Here is a 19,333-nt window from a genome sequence, read left to right as displayed (position 1 = left end):
ACTTCTAGAACATAAATGTCTAGTTTAAGCCACCCAGTTTGTGGCCTTTTGTTGTGGCACCCAGAGCAGACTAATACAAGAGGTGAATGGCTGGAATGGAAAGCCTTTCTGGGGGACCCATGCTCCAAATGCACACCCCATTGCTATCATCTCTTCCAGCTGATCTGGAAGGACATGAGCAAGAGGGGCTTCGGACAGTGTGGGAAAAAGTCACCTATGCACCCAAGACATGCAACAGAGGAGCAGAAAACAGGCCCCAAGAACAAGGACAGAAGCCTCCCTCTCCCCTGCAAGTTTTAAACTTCAGAAAATAGGTGAGCAAGGAGGCCATAAACCACAACGTGGAAACACAACCAGCTTGAGAAGCTACTGATTTAAGCAAGGATGGAAATTGGCAGAAATGTCTGTGGGAAGTGTCCTTCAGAAAGGTGAGGGTGGACCCTGGGAGGGGTGGGAAAGAGCAGTGAGGATGGCCTGCTGCTGATAATAAAGGATGCAACATTACAGAGAACAGTAATAATGATGAAACATGTCTGGCCTAATAGGATCCTGCCTTTTTAGGGGCCTTGTGGGGAGGCCGTTCCCCACTCTGAGGCATCGGATCAGTGCCTTCTCAGGCGGACAGGGCCCTAGCAGAGGGTGCAGAGCCTCACCTGCAGGATGGGAGCCAGGAAGACAGAGATCCCTGTCAGGATGAAGACAATGGTGCCGGTCACTCTCTGTTCCCTGGCAGAAAAGAACACATGGTCAGGGTGGATTGGGAGATGCTCCATGACCATTGCAGCCCTCTGTGGGCACTTGAAGGTTGTGTCCGAGGCTCTGGCCTCTGCCTTGCTGCCCCGTTCCAGAGAGTAAACCAGTGACGTGAGGACCAGCTGCCTGGCACATGGGAAGAGAGGGAATCCAACTGAGGTGAGGGCATTTGTAGGGGTGTTCAGGAGGTTATCCAGTGCAGTGACTAACAGGGGGTGCTTGAGCCAGAACAGCTTGGGTTGAATCCTGGCTCTGCCACTTACTAGCTGTGTGGCATCAGGCAAGGCCCTAAATGTCTTCAGCATTAGTAGAACATGACTAATGGCACGCACCTCAGGGGTTGTTGGGAGGATGAAGTGGGATATGAAGTGCTCATTATCCCTGCCTTTTGATTATAATAAGATCCCACGCTTGTAAAGCACGACAGATGAGGATTTAAGGGAATGGGGCCTGGCTGCTGGCAGAGCAGATATCAGGGGCTGGAGGGCAGGTATGTTTTCTGGAGCGCTCAGACCCAGGCACAAGTCCAGGGGAAGCTTGGGGCTCTGGGGCAGATTGCTCAGGCCCAGCCATCTGGGGCTCAGGGGTTGGGGAGAGGACCCTGCCCTGACCATAGGAACCTTGCTCAGGGCTGGCAGGGCAGCCCAGGAATTCCGAGGTAGTGAGGAGAAGCTCTTAGGACAGCCATGTATGAGAATGCCAGGGTCTGATGTGGGCTCACCCCAGAGGTCCGAAGTGGTGGAAAATGCGCTTCCCTGCCTGAAACATTCGCATGAGAGGAGGGGCGAGTGAAGGAACGGAAGTGACAGGTCATGGGCCACAGCCCAGGGGGTGGGAGTGGTCCTGGAAAGGCTTTCTGGAGGAATGGAGATTGAGCAGGACCCGAACCCTGCTTTGGGGTATTTGGGGGACGGCATGGCTAGGGAGTCTTGAAAAGGAGACAAAGAGTCAGGTCAGAAGGGGATCTGTGGGATCTCTTGAGCAGCCTATACAGGTGAGAGGTGAGAGCATGTGTAGGGGCTGGGGTGTACTGACTGGAATCTATTAAGAAGAAAGCACCACTTAAAACTGACTTTTCGTCTCCCTCTTCCCTCCCTTCAGGGATATCACTCCTATCCCTGTGGCTCCGGGGTTATTAGAGAAGGGGCCCTATTCACCCAAATACCTTGATGGTAAGAAAAACCATGAAAAACATGCTTTCTCTCCCCACTACCCCCAATCTGACCACTCCTTCCCAGGTGGTCCACCACCTACCTGACCCCCAGGAACTGCGGCTGCTCCCCAGGGGCGCTGGTCTCCGTCTCCATCTTGAGGCTGTCGATGTGGGCAATGGAGATGACCGTGGCAGCCACGTACCAGGGGAGCCCCATGAAGGAGCAGAGAGCCATGAGGATGCCCACCCAGAACAGGTCCAGATGGTAGCCAGCAGCCTTCTGCAGGGGCAGTGGGAGGGAGGAAGCTGTCTAGGGAGCCTGTTCCCAGCTACCTGTTGGGGTGGGGTGGGGGAGACAGAACTCTCCCAAGGCAGCCATTTTGTGGAACATGTTTTGAGGGCTCCCCGTGGGCTTCTACACAGCACCCTGAGAGGACTGCCACCCTGAGGTGATCAGGCCTCACCAACCCCAGGGTTTGGTGAACCAGGGAACTGAGGCAGGTAAGGGAGGAGAGGGGTGTTCAGGCTTGGAGAGGCCCTGGGTTTGGGTCCTTGGGAAGAAGTGCTCCTACCCAGCAGCCCAGTATCTCTATAATTCCCTAATGAGGGGTCCCAAGTGGGGCAGGCCTAGACCAAGCCGAGAGTGACCCAGGCTGGGATGGGGGAGAGAGTAGTCTGGGTCTCCTCAGACTCAGAGGCAGGGAGGACAGTTGGCGGGGCCAGGAAGGCTATGGATGCTCCTCTACCTTATGGTTCTGGGTCAAAATCCCCTTGTTAGGATCTGTTCAGACTCCCAAGTTCACTGTCAGGAGACAGGGCGGGAGGGTCACTTTGGGAGAAGCAAGGAGCCGTGCCCAGTGGCCCATCCTGGGCTTGGTCCTGGTCCTTGGAGCCTCCCCGCTGGCCCTTCTGGCCTTACCCACATCTGGAGGTCACATTCTCCCCACCCCCAGAACTCCAGTCTTCTGCCCTCATAGTTTGCTTCACAAATGGCCCAACATGTTGAAAGAAGCACGTCCTCCCTCCTTCATTCCTTCTGACTCTGTGGAAAGAAAGAGATTGTGCCCCTCCTCCTAGCACCAGCCTTACCCTCAGCTTGTTCTCCTTCCGGTTGACTATGACGGCCGTGATCTGCTGGTCCATGAAGATCAGGATGGTCACCAGCAGGGCGGGCAGGATGCTTACCAGGTACACCCACCATGGGTTCTTCCCAAAGGGGGCCACGAACCAGCCTCGATCAGGCCGCGTGGGCTGAGCAGAGCAAAGGAGAAGGCCCTTTTCTCTCTCCCTTGTCCCGGTGCACTTGTTGTCTAGCCCGCTCTCCCAGACTTCCTGCTATTCCCACACCTGGGGTACTTTTCAAGTGCAATCTTATCCCTTAAAGACATTAGGCACCTGCAACTCTAAAGAGACCCCGGAGGCACAGACTTGGGAAGGGCAGTGGTGTCTACAGAACAAAGGAGATGATTTGTTGCAGCCGCCATGGGCTTGTCTGGGAAACAGGGAGGTGCAGAGTCAGGGGGCATTGGTAGACAGCTTGTGGTCACTAATTGCAAAAGATGTTAACAAGAAATGGCAATGAGGCCCAACAGCAAGAAAAAAGAAAATGATGGGCCCAATGCCTGATGCTTTCTGCCTCTTCTCTGAGTCATCTGTCTGGGGAGGTTATAGAATTGTCTGTAAAACACCAAACATTAATTTAGACTTGCATATTAAGAATAAAGGATTGGGCTTCCCTGGTGGCGCAGTGGTTGAGAGTCCGCCTGCAGATGCAGGGGACGCGGGTTCGTGCCCTGGTCCGGGAAGATCCCACATGCCGCGGAGTGGCTGGGCCCGTGAGCCATGGCCTCTGAGCCTGCGCGTCGGGAGCCTGTGCCCCGCAACGGGAGAGGCCACAGCACTGAGAGGCCCGTGTACCACAAAAAAAAAAAAAAAAAAGAATAAAGGATTATCTGTGCAGGAGCTGGGCTGAAGTTTACCTTTTGTTTACCTCAGAGAAAGAAGTACTTTAAATTTCAAGGCCAACATGAGTTTTATGAGATGTTTAAGCTGAAATAATATTGCAAAGGTCAAGCCCTCAAAGGCAGGGAGGGTCAATTCTAGAACCTGTACCTCCCAGTCCAGTTTAGACGGGTCGAGCTCCTTGTGAGGGAGCAGGGCTCACGCGGAGCTACAAGCAAATGGCACCAACTCTAGACTAATGGGAAATTCTGAAGCAGTGGTTCCCAAACTTAAGCAGGCCCCAGAATCTCCTGGAGGGCTTGTTAAATTCAAAGCCCTGAACCCCACCCCCAGACTTTCTGATTCCATGGGTTTCAAGTAGAGCTGATAATTTGCATTTCTAACAAGTTCCCAGATGAGGGCGAGATGCTAGTCTGGGGACCACACTTTGAGGATCACTGTTTTGTTTTTTGTTTGTTTGTTTGTTTTTGGCCTCGCCGCATGGCTTGCGGGATCTCAGTTCCCCGACCAGGGAATGAACCATAGCAGTGAACGCCCAGAATCCTAACCACTAGGCCACCAGGGAACTCCCGAGGATCACTGTTTTAAAGGATCATTTTCAGAAGATGGCCCAACTTGTAGACTGCCATGAGTGAGGAAATTGTAAACCTGTAAGTGGAAATCAAGGGGCTTCAGCTGGGCTGGAGAGTAGATTCCGGCACCTTCCCCATTCTGTGGCTACACAGCAGGAGTTCATCGTGGATATATGTGGTTTGAGGAAACCACTATCTCAAAGGACCGCCCCTAGCAGGCCGTGTGGGAAGGGTGGAGCATACAGAGAACCCACGTGGTTACTTGGCTGAGCACATAAAAATTTGATCAGCATAGAGGGGAAAGGATCTGCAGCTGGTGGGCGGGAGGAGAGAATGCACAGAGCAGGGGCCCTGGGCAAACCTTGATGACGCTGGGCACGAGCAGCTTGGGGGTTGCCAGGCCAAAACAGGCATCAATTCCACAGAACAGCAGGATGGAGAAAATGATGGAAAAGTCAGCTACTAGGGCCCGAACCTGCAGAAAAGAGATGAGCAAGTCAGAGGAGCTCCTGCCCACTCCAGGCAGACCCCATCCTCCAGTAGTGAAGAGGAGAGCTGCTGAGAGCTTGAGCTCCAGAGTCAGAAGACCCATCTTCAGCTGTCTCAGAGAGTGCCAGTCACTCTCTAAGTTGGATGAACCTGGTGACACTCCCACCCATCACTTTTCATTTCCAATACTTGGTTTTCCAAGACCTTTGCGTTTTTACCAAACTGATGGCTCTGAAATGGTATGATCTCATTCTTCTCTGCAACACTAAATTCCAGGTAGCAACATGGCACTTTGTAAGTATTAATTTGAGGGGAAAAAAAGGTGGTGATAAAAGAATATGACGCTAACATGAATTTTACTTCATCCTTCAGGCAACAGATATTCTCAGATGCAGTCACTGCTCTGGAATTTTTATATAAAAGGCAACTTAGGGATATGATCTGGTTGGAAGTTGGAAGGAAGGGAGGGAATTTGTCTCGAGGATGCATTCGTGTTGCAAGTACACTATTTTTTGCTCAGTTTGTATTTTGTAAATCTTCCCCAGAAGTCTTTTATTTAGTCTTTACAAAATATTGGCAAAAATTCAATTATTCATATCAAAGATATTTTTCATCATCATCACTATTATTATTGGAAGTAGTTGTAGTAGAAAATTTATTTAAGATGGCTTTAGAAGAGTGCACATGTGGTTTCTGTTAGAAGAGCATTGCTAAAAATCTTCCCAGTGCCCCTCCTCATTTCATAACTGTTGCTCACATATGCAAGTGCTGTTTTGATTAATAAATTCTTGATTCTAGCCACAAAACAGTTAGAAAATGAAATTAAAATAGCAGTTAGCATTTACAATAGGTAAAAAAAAAAAAAAACAAGTACCTAGGAATAAATCCAATAAAAAATATGCAAGACCTCAAGATCAAAACCTACAAAATATTATGGACAGAGAAAAAAAAAGACCTTAATAGGGACTTCCCTAGTGGGACAGTGGTTAAGAACTCGCCTGCCAATGCAGGGGACACGGGTTCGAGCCCTGGTTCAGGAAGACCCCACATGGCTGTGGAGCAACTAAGCCCATGCACCACAATTACTGAGCCTGCGCTCTAGAGCCCATGAGCCACAACTACTGAGCCCGTGCACCACAAATACTGAAGCCCGCACACCTAGAGCCAATGCTCTGCAACAAGAGAAGCCACCGCAATGAGAAGCCCTCGCACCGCAACGAGGAGTATCTCCCGCTCGCCACAACTAGAGAAAGCCGTGTGCAGCAACGAAGATGCAACGCAGCCAAAGATAAATAAATAAATAAAAGACCTTAATAAATGGCAAGGTATACCATATTCAAGGAATTTACACCTCTCAGAATTTGAGAGGTATAAATTCTCCCCAAATTGACATTTAGAGTCAATATAATTCTATCAAAATTCCAATAAGTTTTTATTTTGGTGAAATTTTAGATTCTAAAATTTATGTGGAAATACAAAGGGCCAAGGCATTATTGAAAAAGAAGGACAGAGAGGGAAAGTTTGGTCTGTAAGATATACAGACTTATTATCAGTTTTAGAAATGAAGACTGTGATATTGGCATACAAATAAATCAGTGAAACAGAGTAAAGAACCTTGAAACAGATCCCATCACATGTGAACATTTGATATATGGCAAGGGAAGCACTGCAGAGTAGTGGGAAAAGGATGGTCTTTTTAAAAAAAATAGTGCTGGCAGGGAGATCAGCTCAGTGCTTTGTGAGGACCTAGACGGTAGGGTAGGGAGGGTGGGTGGGAGGCTCAAGAGGGAGGGGATATATGTATGCATATAGCTGATTCACTTTGTTGTACAGCAGAAACTAACACAACATTGTAAAGCAATTATACTCCAATAAAGATGTAAAAAAAAAAAGAAGTATAAACATAATGTACACATGAAACTTATATAATGTTATAAACAAATGTTACCTAAGTAAATAAAATTTCCTCTTTAGTTTGTAAAAATAAAATAAAAATTTAAAGTGCTAGAACAATTGGCTATCTAAATAAAAAACAAACACTTTCTCACACTATATGTTAAAAGCAATTCTGGTAGATTATAGATTTAACATGAAAGGAAAAACAATGAAGCTTTGAGAAGATACCATAGGAGAATATCTTCTATCCAATATTTTCCTTGAGGAAAAATTGGATATATTTGATTACAGTGAAGCTAAGAATTTCTATTAATCAAAAGATACCATTAAGAAAGTAAAAAGGTCAGTCATAGAGCAGAAGATACTTGCAACACATATGATCACAAAAATGTTTCTATCCAGAATATATAAAGAGTTGCAAATTGGAAAGAAAAAGACAGACAACCCAGATGAAAATGTGCAAGAGATTTAAACAGGCTCTTACAAGAAGAAAGTCAATGGTCATCTAGAGTCTGTCATACAGAGTGAAGTAAGTCAGAAAGAGAAAAACAAATACTGTATGCTAACACATATATATGGAATAAAAAAAAAAAGAAATGGTCATGAAAAACCTAGGGGCAGGACAGGAATAAAGATGCAGACCTACTAGAGAATGGACTTGAGGACACGAGGAGGGGGAAGGGTAAGCTGGAACAAAGTGAGAGAGTGGCATGGACATATATACACTACCAAATGTAAAATCGATAGCTAATGGGAAGCAGCTGCATAGCACAGGGAGATCAGCTCGGTGCTTTGTGACCACATAGAGGGGTGGGATAGGAGGGTGGGAGGGAGGGAGACGCAAGAGGGAAGAGATATGGGGACCTATGTATATGTATAGCTGATTCACTTTGTTATAAACCAGAAATTAACACACCATTGTAAAGCAATAATACTCCAATAAAGATCTTTAAAAAAGATAACAGTGACTTCTTTATAAGTCACTTCTTTTAAAATTACAACTCAGTATAAAAAGAAAAAAGAAAGTCAATAGTCATATGTCCATTAAACACATGATAAGATTTTCAACTTCATTAGTCATTGGGGAAATAAAAGGAAAAAACCCACAATATACTACTAGGCTAAAGATAAAAGTCTGACAATATCAAGTGTTGTCATGGGGCTTGACAACAAGGGAACCCAGTTCTCTCTGATCCAAAGTCTGTGTTCTTAACTTGAAAAAACCTCAGTGAGCAAGTGCTGATGTGGTGTCCATTCCAACAGTTGGACCAGAACCCTCTCAGGGACTCAGTGGTGGCTTCCATGTGAACTGTCTGACTGTAGGGTGAAGTTACCTTGGTAGGGAAATAGCGGCTGAATTTGAACTTCTTCAGGGTCAGGGTCATGGAGTATGTCCCGAAGAAAAGGATGAAGGACATGAGTGCCAAGTCTGGGATGAACTGGCAGGAATTCCCAAGTAGGCGCCCACCATAGTTCAAACACTCCTTTTTGCTCAGCAGGGACCAGTCCAACGCTGTGAGGTTAAGGGGGTTGTACTTGCAGACCAAGACAGGAGAGAAACAGTCAGGGCCTTCCTGGGAGGTCAGCTGTTTCCTCCCCACTGCAGTTTCCAGGCAGTCCACGCACCCCTCCCACCCTCCAAGGGGCCCCAGCCCTCCTGCCCCCATGATAGTGCCCAGCAACAGAGTGATGGTCCTGGGAACAGGCTGTTTCGAGGAATGACCTGCCTTCTTCATTGTGTTCTAGGATGTACTGCTTTGTGAGTGAGGAGGAGAAGTGCAGGACTGGCTCCCATCTCAGTCAATCAACCATGGGTCCTGTCCACAACTCCTTCCTGGAGTGTCTCACATTTATCCTCCCCTTTCCTTCTTCTATGCACACACTTTTTGTGTGCATAGAAGAAGGAAAGGGGCTCACACCCAATGTATAATAAAATTTAATGTATATTTTGAAAAATAAATGTGCAAATATTCAGGAACCTACATAATGAAGTAAACAGATGTTTGCAACTAGCCATAATGTATGTTTGTATTAAGAGAAGTGTGGTAGTTTGATATAATAACAGTCCCCAATGGGTCATGGCTCCCTGTGTCCACACTCCTTTGTGATGTGACATCAACCGTCCTCCCATCAAAAGGTGATTCCCCTTTGAATCTTAGCTGGCCCTGGGCCTGCTTAGATCAATAGACCAATAGAATGGGGATCAACAGACCAAGACAATGCGAATGCCCCCTGCAATGTAGCCATGCCTCTACTGCCCCACTGATCTGGCCCAACATCTCTGTCTTGACTTATTTCTCCTGATTTCCCTGTGTGATGCCCCACCCTCACTCTGTCTCAGCAGGACTGGTCCACCCACTGTCCTCAGGACAGATTTTGTGCTTTTCCTCTTGTACCCTTCTGTCTATGCTGGTCCCTAGGCTTGGAATGTGCTATTCTCTACGGAACCAACTTTCCCAACCTTCAAGACCAGATCGCGTTCTACTTTCTCTATGAGGCTTTCTTCTCTAGTTTGTAGAGTGCGTCCTGCCTCCACTGCTGGAAGGATGCATTTGACCTATATTTGACGCATGGCACGCTCTACTTGTGCTGCCCGTTACTTTTTCAGGTTAATCTCCACATGCATATTACAAGCAGGTTGGAGGGCAAGGACCACATTTGTTTCTTAGATGTTTTTCGAACCATCACATCACCCGCACACAGCGCCTTACACATAGTAAGTATTCATACATAGGCGCTGACTGATTCCATTTTTCCTCCCTCAAAATCAGATATTTGAGAAAACCTTAGGTTAAATTGCCATTCAGCAGTCAGCTGCCTGTGCAGGGGTAAGTTAAGAGGCAAGCGTAGGGACACTAAAAGTCCAAAAGTCTCCTCCCAGTACCTACCAGGTGCTACCCTTCACCTGGTTTTCTACTTCCCACCGTTAGTGCCACTTAGGCTAGGTGTCTTCTCCTGATGGCCACTGCTCATCATTATTGGGAAAGGCAGACCAGACCAGGGGCCCTCGGAGACACATGAGTGCAAAGGACAGATGAGATTCAGAGAGGGGGGAGCAATAATAAGCTTTCTGGGGCTGGAGGGTAGCATTGTTGGTTAGGAACTGGGAGTCCTCGGTACAAAGGCAGGGAAGAAGGCAGAAAGATGGACGGGAAAGTTTACAGCCTTGCACAGCCCTACTTACCATTCCTCACCTCAACCCCACCGCACCCCCCCCGCCCCCCACCCCCGTCGTGTGTGTGTGTGTGTGTGTGTGTGTGTGTGTGTGTGTGTAAGGGAGGGAGGAGGGGGAGGTTTGTGCACAAGGATTTAAAAAAATGAGACAAAATAGGATTTTGACAGTATATACTTAAAAATATTCATTTTCACAGCTCTGTGGGTGACCCTGGTGTGGGTATGCAGCAGGGTTAATCTCTGCAAGTCTGGTCTAAGTTTCCCAAATCTTCTCAATCTCCCCACAAACATAAGCCCTTGCGTGTCTGACATGAAGAAAGGACTTACCAGAGAAGTGTTGGTGTTTGGTGGCGACGTGGCTGAAGCATTGAATGCGGTTGTATTCGCTGTGGATGAGCACAGGACATGGGGGAGGGTCAGCAACTGCTGGGTGGGGATCCTGCACCCCACCCCGGGCCCCACTCCTTCCCATTTCCTTCCAGTTCCTTAGAGACAAGGACTGGCTTTCATTGTGAGGGCAGCTGCACCCTTCACTCTCCTCGCTTTGCTCAGGGAGGGCAGGGGTGGTGGGAGGGAGCCTGGGTCACAGCGCCGACAGTCTAGCTGGGCCAGGTTAGGACAGCTCCTGTCTGACATGGAAGGGCTGGCTTTAAAAACTGCTGCCAAGGCAAGATGCTAACACAAGTGGGTAAATAATGTGCCTTGTGAATCCCTACCACCCACTTGACAAATGTCTGTGCTCTTAGACTTAATTAACATTTTCAAAGAACTTAACTCTTTGCCACGCACTGTGCCAAACCCTTACATACGTCATCTTGCTAAGTTCCTAACTCCCCAAGAAATTTCCACATTTTAAAGATGAGGTAACTGAGGCCCAGAGAGACTAAGTAACCTGCCCACTGCCCAAGGTCACACAACTCACTCTTGGGGGAGCCGTTATCCATCCCAGGCAGGCTGGCCCAGAGCCCACACACCTCCCAGCTCTACACGACGAGCTTCCTTCCCTGCCCTGCTCCCCTCCACATACACTTCCTTTCTCTCCTGCCCTGTCCATATATATATATTTTTTTCAGGTCAGCTGGGCCTGTAAGAACTTGTTGGGTATCTTCCCTAATCTGCCCATTAAATGCTAGCTGAGGAAAATTAAACCTGGGCCCAGGACTTGAAGGAGAATCAGGACCTCAGAGGTGCTGCTCTCAGCTGTTCACTCTGCATCCCTTGTCCACAATCCCCTGCCCCAGCCTCAGTGTCCCTAAGTGGAACAGAGGAGGGTTCCCTTCAGGGGCCATGAGACGAGTTGAGAGGAACTATAATCCCCTGCTTGAGGGATGCAGCCATTTATTAAAAAGGCAGCTTTGGAGGTCACCCTCTCTCTTGCTCCTGCACTGCATGCATAGAGGAGAAGGGCCAGGTTCTCCTCGCCTTCGTCCTCCAAGTGAAGACTGACTAAGCAGATCTTCTGCAGCTGACTTAAGGAGGGAGGGAGGAGGCTCAGCCAGTTTGCTAGCAATCATCTAAATGCATCGCAAACCCCATTGAACTCCTGCTAGGAACCCAGAGGGAATAAGAGTTTATTCCTGAAGCTTCCTTCAACCTCTAACAAACTTGTCATGGGGTGGATGTGATCACAGGGCCCTTCTATGTCGCTTACTTCTGGGGCAGTTGGGGCTGGGAGTGGCTAAGGGATTCAGTCTTGACCTAGGGCAGAATATTCTGAGAAGTTCTACAAACCCAGAGTTTTGTTACAACTATTCTGAAGAACGCTTCACTTAAGAGAAATCAGGGACATCTACTGCCTTTCCTCACACTACTGACCAAAAGAACACGATGCACAGTTAACAATGGAGCAGGGAAGGCGAGCAGGAAGGCTGACTCAGGGGTCCCCTCACAGATGCTACAGGACCCCCAGGTAACACTCGAGCCTGGTGAGTGTAGATGCGCTTCCATTGCCCAAGGTTGTCAGATCAGACATTCTTTTGACGTCTTCTGCTTAGGCTTTGCCATTCTTTTATATCGAGAACTTTGTGAGGTTTATCTGAAAGCCACTTTGAGATGAGGAAGGAAGAACCATAACATGGAAAATCCTAGAAAGGGTCCAAGTATCAAATATTTTTAAATTCTAGTGTTTACAAAGTGGTACTCACTTGGGATTGAAAGCAGCCAAGTCAGTGTGTGCAGCATCCATAAATAGAATACAAATCAGTTACAATGGAAACAAGATTAGATTAAAAAGCGTGCCCCGAAACAAGCTCTGACTGATAAAGAGTGACAACGAGGGACAGCGTGCCACAGTCAAACTGGGTTTTGCAGTAGCACTAGGATTATGGAACAGTGAGTAAACGAGTGGCCCATGGACTGGGAAAGAAACCCTCCTAGTTAGCTCCCCCCTCCCCAGGGTCCTAAACATCTAGAATTTTCCCTTTCATATTCTCCTAATCAAAACTAACTTGTCCTGTTTCCAGTTCCTTTACTCTCCATGAAGACACTGAAAACCTAATCTCACTATGGCTAGTTGCTAATAATGACTCAGTTTAAGAGAGCAGTAGTTCTCAAACTTAAGCATACGTGAGAATCACCCAGAAGGCTTGTTAATATACAGCTGTCTCTATCCCAGAGTTTCTGATTCAGCAGGTCTGGGGTGGGGCCTGAGAATTTGCATTTCTAACAAGTTCCCAGACAGTTCTGATGCTGCTTCCAGGGACCAACGTTGAGAATCATGGCAATAGCATGACCCAAAAGAATGAGGTGACATTAGGCACCTGGGCAAGGCCAGAGGGGACACTATTTGGAGGTAGGTGGATCCTATTATAGTTCTCAAATCCTACCTGATGTGCCCTGTTCCTAGGGCACCCCTATGTTTGGTTTCTCCTGTGGACAGATGATTCCCAGAATGGCCGAAGTTCCACATACGACCCTAGAATTTGGACCATTTCTGAAAGAAATTAAGGATGTGTACTTCCAAAAGCCACGTTTGTGGGAACACTTGTGTTCAGCGCAATGGATCTGTAGTCCAGAGGGTGTGAGCAGAAAACAAAAGTGCCCTGATGGGGCTCAGTCCACAGAGGTGGGATTTGCTCTACCGTGTGATGACAAGAGCCTGCAGGTAGGATCTCCTCGCTCCCCTGGGCAAGCAACAGGCCCTGGCTCAGGACAACAGACAGCTTCACCTACTGCTGGGTTTTAATGAAATAACTCAAAATGAATTATAGAAAAAAGAAGAAGAGAAAAAAATTGTCTCGATATCTTTACAAATTCAGAGCAGTGACAGAGGGTGAGAGGGTACAACCAAAACTATGTCCCCTGATGTCAGAACAACTTTATCTTTACAAGGCCTAGTCTAAAGCAGAGTGCACAATAATTGTGCAACAAATATTTCTGGTTGACTTGTCAATATTTTTTATCGGTTGTATGCATTGAGGTGCTGAACAAAATGGTAACTACTTATGTGAAATGCCAACCGAACCTGAGTATAGATATGAAAACCTCACAAGCGTTCCATGAGACTGGAAGGGCCAGCATTGATATCCTCTAGGGGAACTGACATCTGGTGTGACCTTGGGTGTCTCTGGACCTCAGTTTTCTCTGTGAGTCCAGCCTGGTGGTGCTAAGAGGTATGTGGATGGCTCTCTAGCCTCCGCTCTATAGCCTCCTGGGCACTCAGCACGTCCCACTGAAAGCTCTTAGGGGCATGATTCTGACTGCGAAAGAGGCCAGTGGTTCAGCTATGGAAAGTCCTAACTTTACAGATGACACTTTTTTGGTCAGAAAGGGACTTCACAGGAATGGGTTGACCATTTGGTTGATTCAGCCTCCCACCCAGCACGGGGATCCTTTTTACGATACCTCTGGCAGATGGATATCCAGGTAGTGTCCAAGAAGCTTGCTACCACCCAAGGGGACGAATACCTCTCAGGGTGGTGGCTTCCACCACTGTTAAGATATACCTTGAATTCAGCCAGCGTTTGGCTCCTGGAGATTTTGTTCTTCAGCCCTCATTCTGCATCTTATAGTTACACGGGGTGAATCTGGCCCCTCTGTGTCATGACAGACTTTCTCTCATACCTCTCTAAAAGCCTGGATAACCCCCAGGTTCTCGAACCATTCTTTAATGACATAGTTGCCAGGTCCTCCTCCACCCTGACTAGTCCTCCACCCTGGACATGTCCCCATCTGTAGGGATGTTCATCCCTCTGGTGTGAACACACTGGCAGTGATGTGTCAGGGGGCACTCACGGTGTCATGTGCTCATGGAGCTGGGAGGGACTTTAGGCTCCATCAGGTCTACCTCGGGCCTAGAGCAGGCCTCTGGCCTGAGTAGCATTTCTGACTGGTGTGGCCTCCACATTACTCCACGCTGAGGCCAAGCGTGCCTTCTTCCCTCCCTGGGGTATCGCTATCACTGCTTCCTCCTGACTACGACCCTGGGCTCTGGTATTGTGATCTTCATTAGAGTTCCTGTCCCCTTGATTTCCTTCCCAAAACTGGTTTAAGACCCTGTATTTGCTCCTTTGGGACAGAAGGTCCTTGGCTGAACAGCCCCTCCCAGGCAGGCTGATGTTCCTGCCTTTGAGTAGACAACGGGGTGGAGGGGAGGGGCAGAGGGGGAGTGGGTGTTAGAGGGGAGTGGGTAGTGGGTGGGGGCCTAGGGCACCTCTGGGTTTACCGGTCACCTGTGTCGGGGGCGACGCACTCGCATTTGTAGATGGTGATAGAGTCAGGCTTGAAGTTCACGTTGATGGGGTAGTACTTGAAGGCACCGATCATCTTCTTAATGGCATCGTAGATGAAGATGAAACTGATGAGGGTGGAGAAGCCCTCCTCAGTGAAGCGGGTGATATACTTGATGATAAAGCTGGCGTCTGTGGCCACCAGGATGAGGCACTGGACAGCTGAGTGTAGGCCAATCCAGAGGCGGAACTCCATGTAGTCCAGGCCATTGCCTCTGGAGAGCAGAGGGAATCGAAGGGCCTCCAGCCCAAGGCTCTTGGCTGTGCTCGGCTCCCCAGACCCACCCTGGGTGCCTCATCTGCCCCTCCTGTGGCACAGATGCCCTCCTAGGAAGTACAAGAGGATTGGGGATGGGGACAGTTCCCGGGCGGGGTTGTCTGGTCTTTGAGAATTCTGGGAAAGGCTCCCATGGGGTGGCAGAAAGGTGCTCACACACTTCGGTTCTTACACATTTGGTAACAAACACCAGAGCGAATGAAGAACAGGGAATTTCAGAATGACACAGCTGGAGCAGACCTTAGAAACGGGCTCATGTTGTGGGTGAGGCAACTGAGCCCAGAGCTGCGTGAGTCAGGGTGTAGCCTTCCGACCTCCAGCCTGAAACCTTTTTATACACCGCATTGACTTTCAAGTCACAATTGCTCATGAGCAGAGCAGTGTGAATTCTCTCCTCTCGTCTTGCCTGGATTTCTCCCCATGGGCTGTGCTAATATGCACTAAGGTGGCTGAAAGGCAGATATCGGAGGGAATCAGGAGGGACCACCTGGCCGTGCCTCCTAGGGGTAAAGACGGCTTTGGTACCTTCTCACCCCACCTCCCCCCTTGGGGCTCTTCCCCTACTCCAACCTTGGCATACTGTCCCAAGTGTGAGAGCAGGCACTGGGGGCCACCAAGGGCACCTACTTGCTGAAGTCGAAGAGGAGCTTCTCGAAGATGAGGATGGGCCCTGTGCTACTGAGGATGATGAGAGGCTGTCCCGAGAAGAGGCAGAACAAGGAGCCAGCCATGGCAGTGCCCAGGAAACTCTCCATCACTCCCTGGGGGCATGAGGAGTGTTACGCTCAGTAGGGGTGTGAGAAAGGGGCCTCTCTGACAGGTTAGAACCCAGTTATCTCAGCAAGGGCCACAATGCTCGTCCTTTATCCTAGGTCCTCTCCTGCTCAAATTCTGCTCCCCATCTCTGACTCCACAACCTCACATAATTGCCAAGCATCACTCTCTAATAATTCTAGGTCCCGTGTGACTTCCTTTTGTCACCCTAGGGCCTAGAAAACAGGGCTGCCAATGGTCATGCTTGTTCCTGTGCCCATTCTACTCCCAGAGGACAGTCCATTCATCCACCCAATCATTTATTAATTCAAAGATCTAGTAGGTGCTTTTAGAGGTCAGACCATTCATTCATTCATTCATTCAAAAATCTATTAAGGGCCTACTGTGTATCAGGCATTGTGCTAGACATTGAGGACCCATGAACAAACAACATAATGCATCGTCATTCTAGTGGGAGATACACACAAGAAACTAGGCGATTTCCATACAGCATACCACTACTGACATTTCAGGCTAGATAATCCTTTGTTGTAGGGGGCTATCCTGTGCATTGTAGGATGTTTATTAGCATCTCAGTAGCACCTCACCTCCCAGTTATAAAAACCCAAACTGTCTCTAGATGCTACCCAATGTCTCCTAGGGGTCAAAATCGTCTCTTGTTAAGAACCACTGCCAAGAAATATGACAAGCTGGGATAAGGTAGGAGCATACAGTAAGAGTGAAGGGTTGGTCAGGAAAGCCTCCCAAGAGGTAGATACACGGAAGCCGAGAACCAAAAAATGAGCAGAGAATTGACCAGGAGAATAGGGTAAGTGGATGAGAAAGAGTGTGCCGGGAAGGGCAACAGTAGGCACAAAGGCTGGAGCTAAAAGGGAGCATGTCTTTGAAGACCCGAGAGATGATCAGGATTGATGGAAAACAGAATGCAGATGAGTGAGGAGGACAGGAATCTGAGAAAGGGAATGCTGGGAGATGAGGCTTGAGAGGCAAGTAGGACCATGTCATGAGGGCTACTGGGGGAAGCTGGGATTTATGAGTCAAGGATGATGTGTGAATATCTGGGTCAACCATGGTGTCGCTCACTGGCTGCGGGGAGCAGCAGGTCTGGAGGGAAGGTAATGGATGCAATGTTGGCCCTGTGAGTTGGGGGATCCCGAAGGGCAGCTATGTGGACATGCCCAGGAGGCAGCCGGATACTGAATCTGCTGCTCAGAAGAGTGGTGTGGGCTGGAGATAGGCACTCATCTTAATTTGTCTGGGAAAGTGGGTCTTCACCTTGGTGCTCTGAGCTTTCCAGTGATACTATCCCAAAGGCCCCCAGTGGAGAAGACCCTTGTCTGGGTCTCAGGCTAGTGTCTCTGCTGAACTGTTTTCCCCAGGTATACCTGTGTTGTTGTCATGGTAGACATTTCTAAAAATGTCTTAACTTCAAGCTAAGAATTTAAGGTTAGTTTTTTAAAAAGTATGGGAAGAAGGTCACAATTAGCAACTCAATTAATTGCGCTCATTAAATTCGTTAAACCACCAGTAGGAAAAGTACCAACTAACAAAGCAGATGATTTCCCCTTAAACATTTGCTCTATTTATATAATCTTTAAATTTGGTCTTTAGTAATATGATTTAGCTTTAGACCTTTTAATTATGCCAGCTTGTTATTATTTTTCTCAAGGGTAAAGGATTACAAAAAGTGATGGTCTGAACCTGGATGGTAGGTCAAACCCAAACCTTGGTTTTGGGATTATGGGAATAAGCTCCTTACCACTACCTGGTGGCAGCAGATTTTTCTGAGGTTTGCATGCGTGTCCCCAGCTCACACACACCTGATAATTGTCAGTGGCATCCCCCAGAAGCCCACCAAAGGTGATTGCGTTGGTAATGCAGCCGAGGTAGATGAATAGGATGGCAGAGATGGACTGAATGTGGAAGCCATCGTAGAAGTCACTTGGGAACCAGGGCAGCTTCCTCTTGACATCCAGACACAGGCCACCGAAGAACCTGCTCAAGACAGGCCCAGACACTGCTTTCTCACCACAGACACCAGTGCAGGGGCAGGGCTATTTACAGGAGCCTGCGGAGTCTGCAGTGAGGAGGGGAACTTGACTAGGGGTGGATGGGGAGAGGGATCTTTCCACCAGAACATTTAAGACCAGGGAAGAGTTCTGTCATTAGACTGAGTTTGTGGTTGGCACCATCTCCACTGGGAAGGGTGGTCACAGACAGCCTGGGTGGGAGAGGGAAAGCCTTATGGGAATATGTATTGGGGTAGACCTAACATTTCACAGGGAATGGAAATCCTGGGGACCATAGATGGCTATCCTCCTCACGTCCCTGATCATCCGCAGGGTGCCTGTGCTTGGTAAACATAGGTGTGTCCAGCTTTAGGAGATGGAGAGATCCTGGTTTATAACAGGTTCATCAAGGGCAGATTCTGAACCTTATAACTGGTTTCCTTGCTTTGTGGACCAAACAAGTGGGGAATTTTAGGTCTAGGGAGAATGTTTACTGGGGATGCTAGTCTCCATAGCTCCTAACACAGTGCTTAGCACAGAGCAGGTTTTCTCAACCTTGGTACTGTTGACATTTTGGACTGGATAATTCTTTGTTTGGGGGAGGGCAGTCCTGTGCACGGGAGGATGTTGAGCAGCATCCCTGGTCTCTATCTGCCAGATACCAGTAGCATCTCCCCTCCAGCTGGGACAAACAAAAATGTCTCTGAACATTGCCAAATGTCCCCTGGGTGAGGATGGGAGTGGGGAGTAGGTAAAGTTGGGAACCACTGGCGGGCAGAGAGCCAAGGGCATAAAAAAAACATGACTCGTTCTCAAAGTTATGATTTACACATAGCTTTGCAGGGCTGTGTCCTTTCCTAAATTCAGATCTACCCAAGTTATTCTAAGAGCTGGCAAAGAAACGAAAGCCAGGAAAATTTTCTATTGTTTTCTTTTAAAACAAGTTTTTTGACTAGGTAACAAAAGGTTAAAAAAATTCAAAAGGTATTCTTATGGATTGAATTATGTCCCCCCAAAAGATATATCAAAATTCTAACCTGTAACTGTGACCTTATTTTGTACAGTTAATCAAGTTAAGATGAATTCATTAGGGTGGGCCCTAATCCAATATGACTGGTGTCCTCATAAGAAGAGGAAAATGCTATACGAAGACAGAAACACAGGAAGAACACCATCTGAGGACACAGACAGAGATGGGAATGGTGCAGCTGCAAGCCAAGGAACACCAAGGACTGCTGGCTACCACCAGAAGCTACAGAGAGGCGAGGAAGGATTCCACCCAGAATCTCAGAGGGAGGATGGCCCTGCTGACACCTTGATTTGGAAATTCTAGACTCTAGACTGTGAGAGAATAAATTTCTATTGTTTAAACCACCCAGACCGTGATACTTTGTTTCCGCAGCCCTAGGAAACTAATACAGGTAACGAAGGGTGTCCTGAGAAAAGTTTGGGTTCCTCCACTAGCTTCCCCTTTCCTGCCAGATCCAGGAGGGGCTTTGAGGGCTGGGGAGGAAAAGAGTGCATTGGCCAGATCCCAAGGCCAGGAG

At 48.1% G+C, this 19,333-nt stretch overlaps 1 protein-coding gene across 1 annotated transcript in view; it reads right to left on the bottom strand.

The window, feature by feature from the left end:
- SLC4A5 (solute carrier family 4 member 5) overlaps positions 1-19,333 on the bottom strand; it is an 88,683-nt gene that overhangs the window by 14,020 nt on the left and 55,330 nt on the right. The window contains exons 12-20 of the mRNA XM_065890723.1: positions 17,598-17,772; positions 15,631-15,764; positions 14,670-14,941; positions 10,327-10,385; positions 8,160-8,360; positions 4,802-4,915; positions 2,996-3,157; positions 2,008-2,186; positions 654-726 (exon numbers count right to left, since the gene is read on the bottom strand). Coding sequence (XP_065746795.1) covers positions 654-726; positions 2,008-2,186; positions 2,996-3,157; positions 4,802-4,915; positions 8,160-8,360; positions 10,327-10,385; positions 14,670-14,941; positions 15,631-15,764; positions 17,598-17,772 — 1,369 coding nt within the window. The remainder of the gene's footprint in view (positions 1-653; positions 727-2,007; positions 2,187-2,995; positions 3,158-4,801; positions 4,916-8,159; positions 8,361-10,326; positions 10,386-14,669; positions 14,942-15,630; positions 15,765-17,597; positions 17,773-19,333) is intronic.

The sequence above is a fragment of the Phocoena phocoena genome, chromosome 14, assembly GCF_963924675.1.
Source record: "Phocoena phocoena chromosome 14, mPhoPho1.1, whole genome shotgun sequence".
Taxonomy (NCBI): Eukaryota; Metazoa; Chordata; class Mammalia; order Artiodactyla; family Phocoenidae; genus Phocoena; species Phocoena phocoena.
This window is presented reverse-complemented; position numbering and strand designations above follow the sequence as displayed.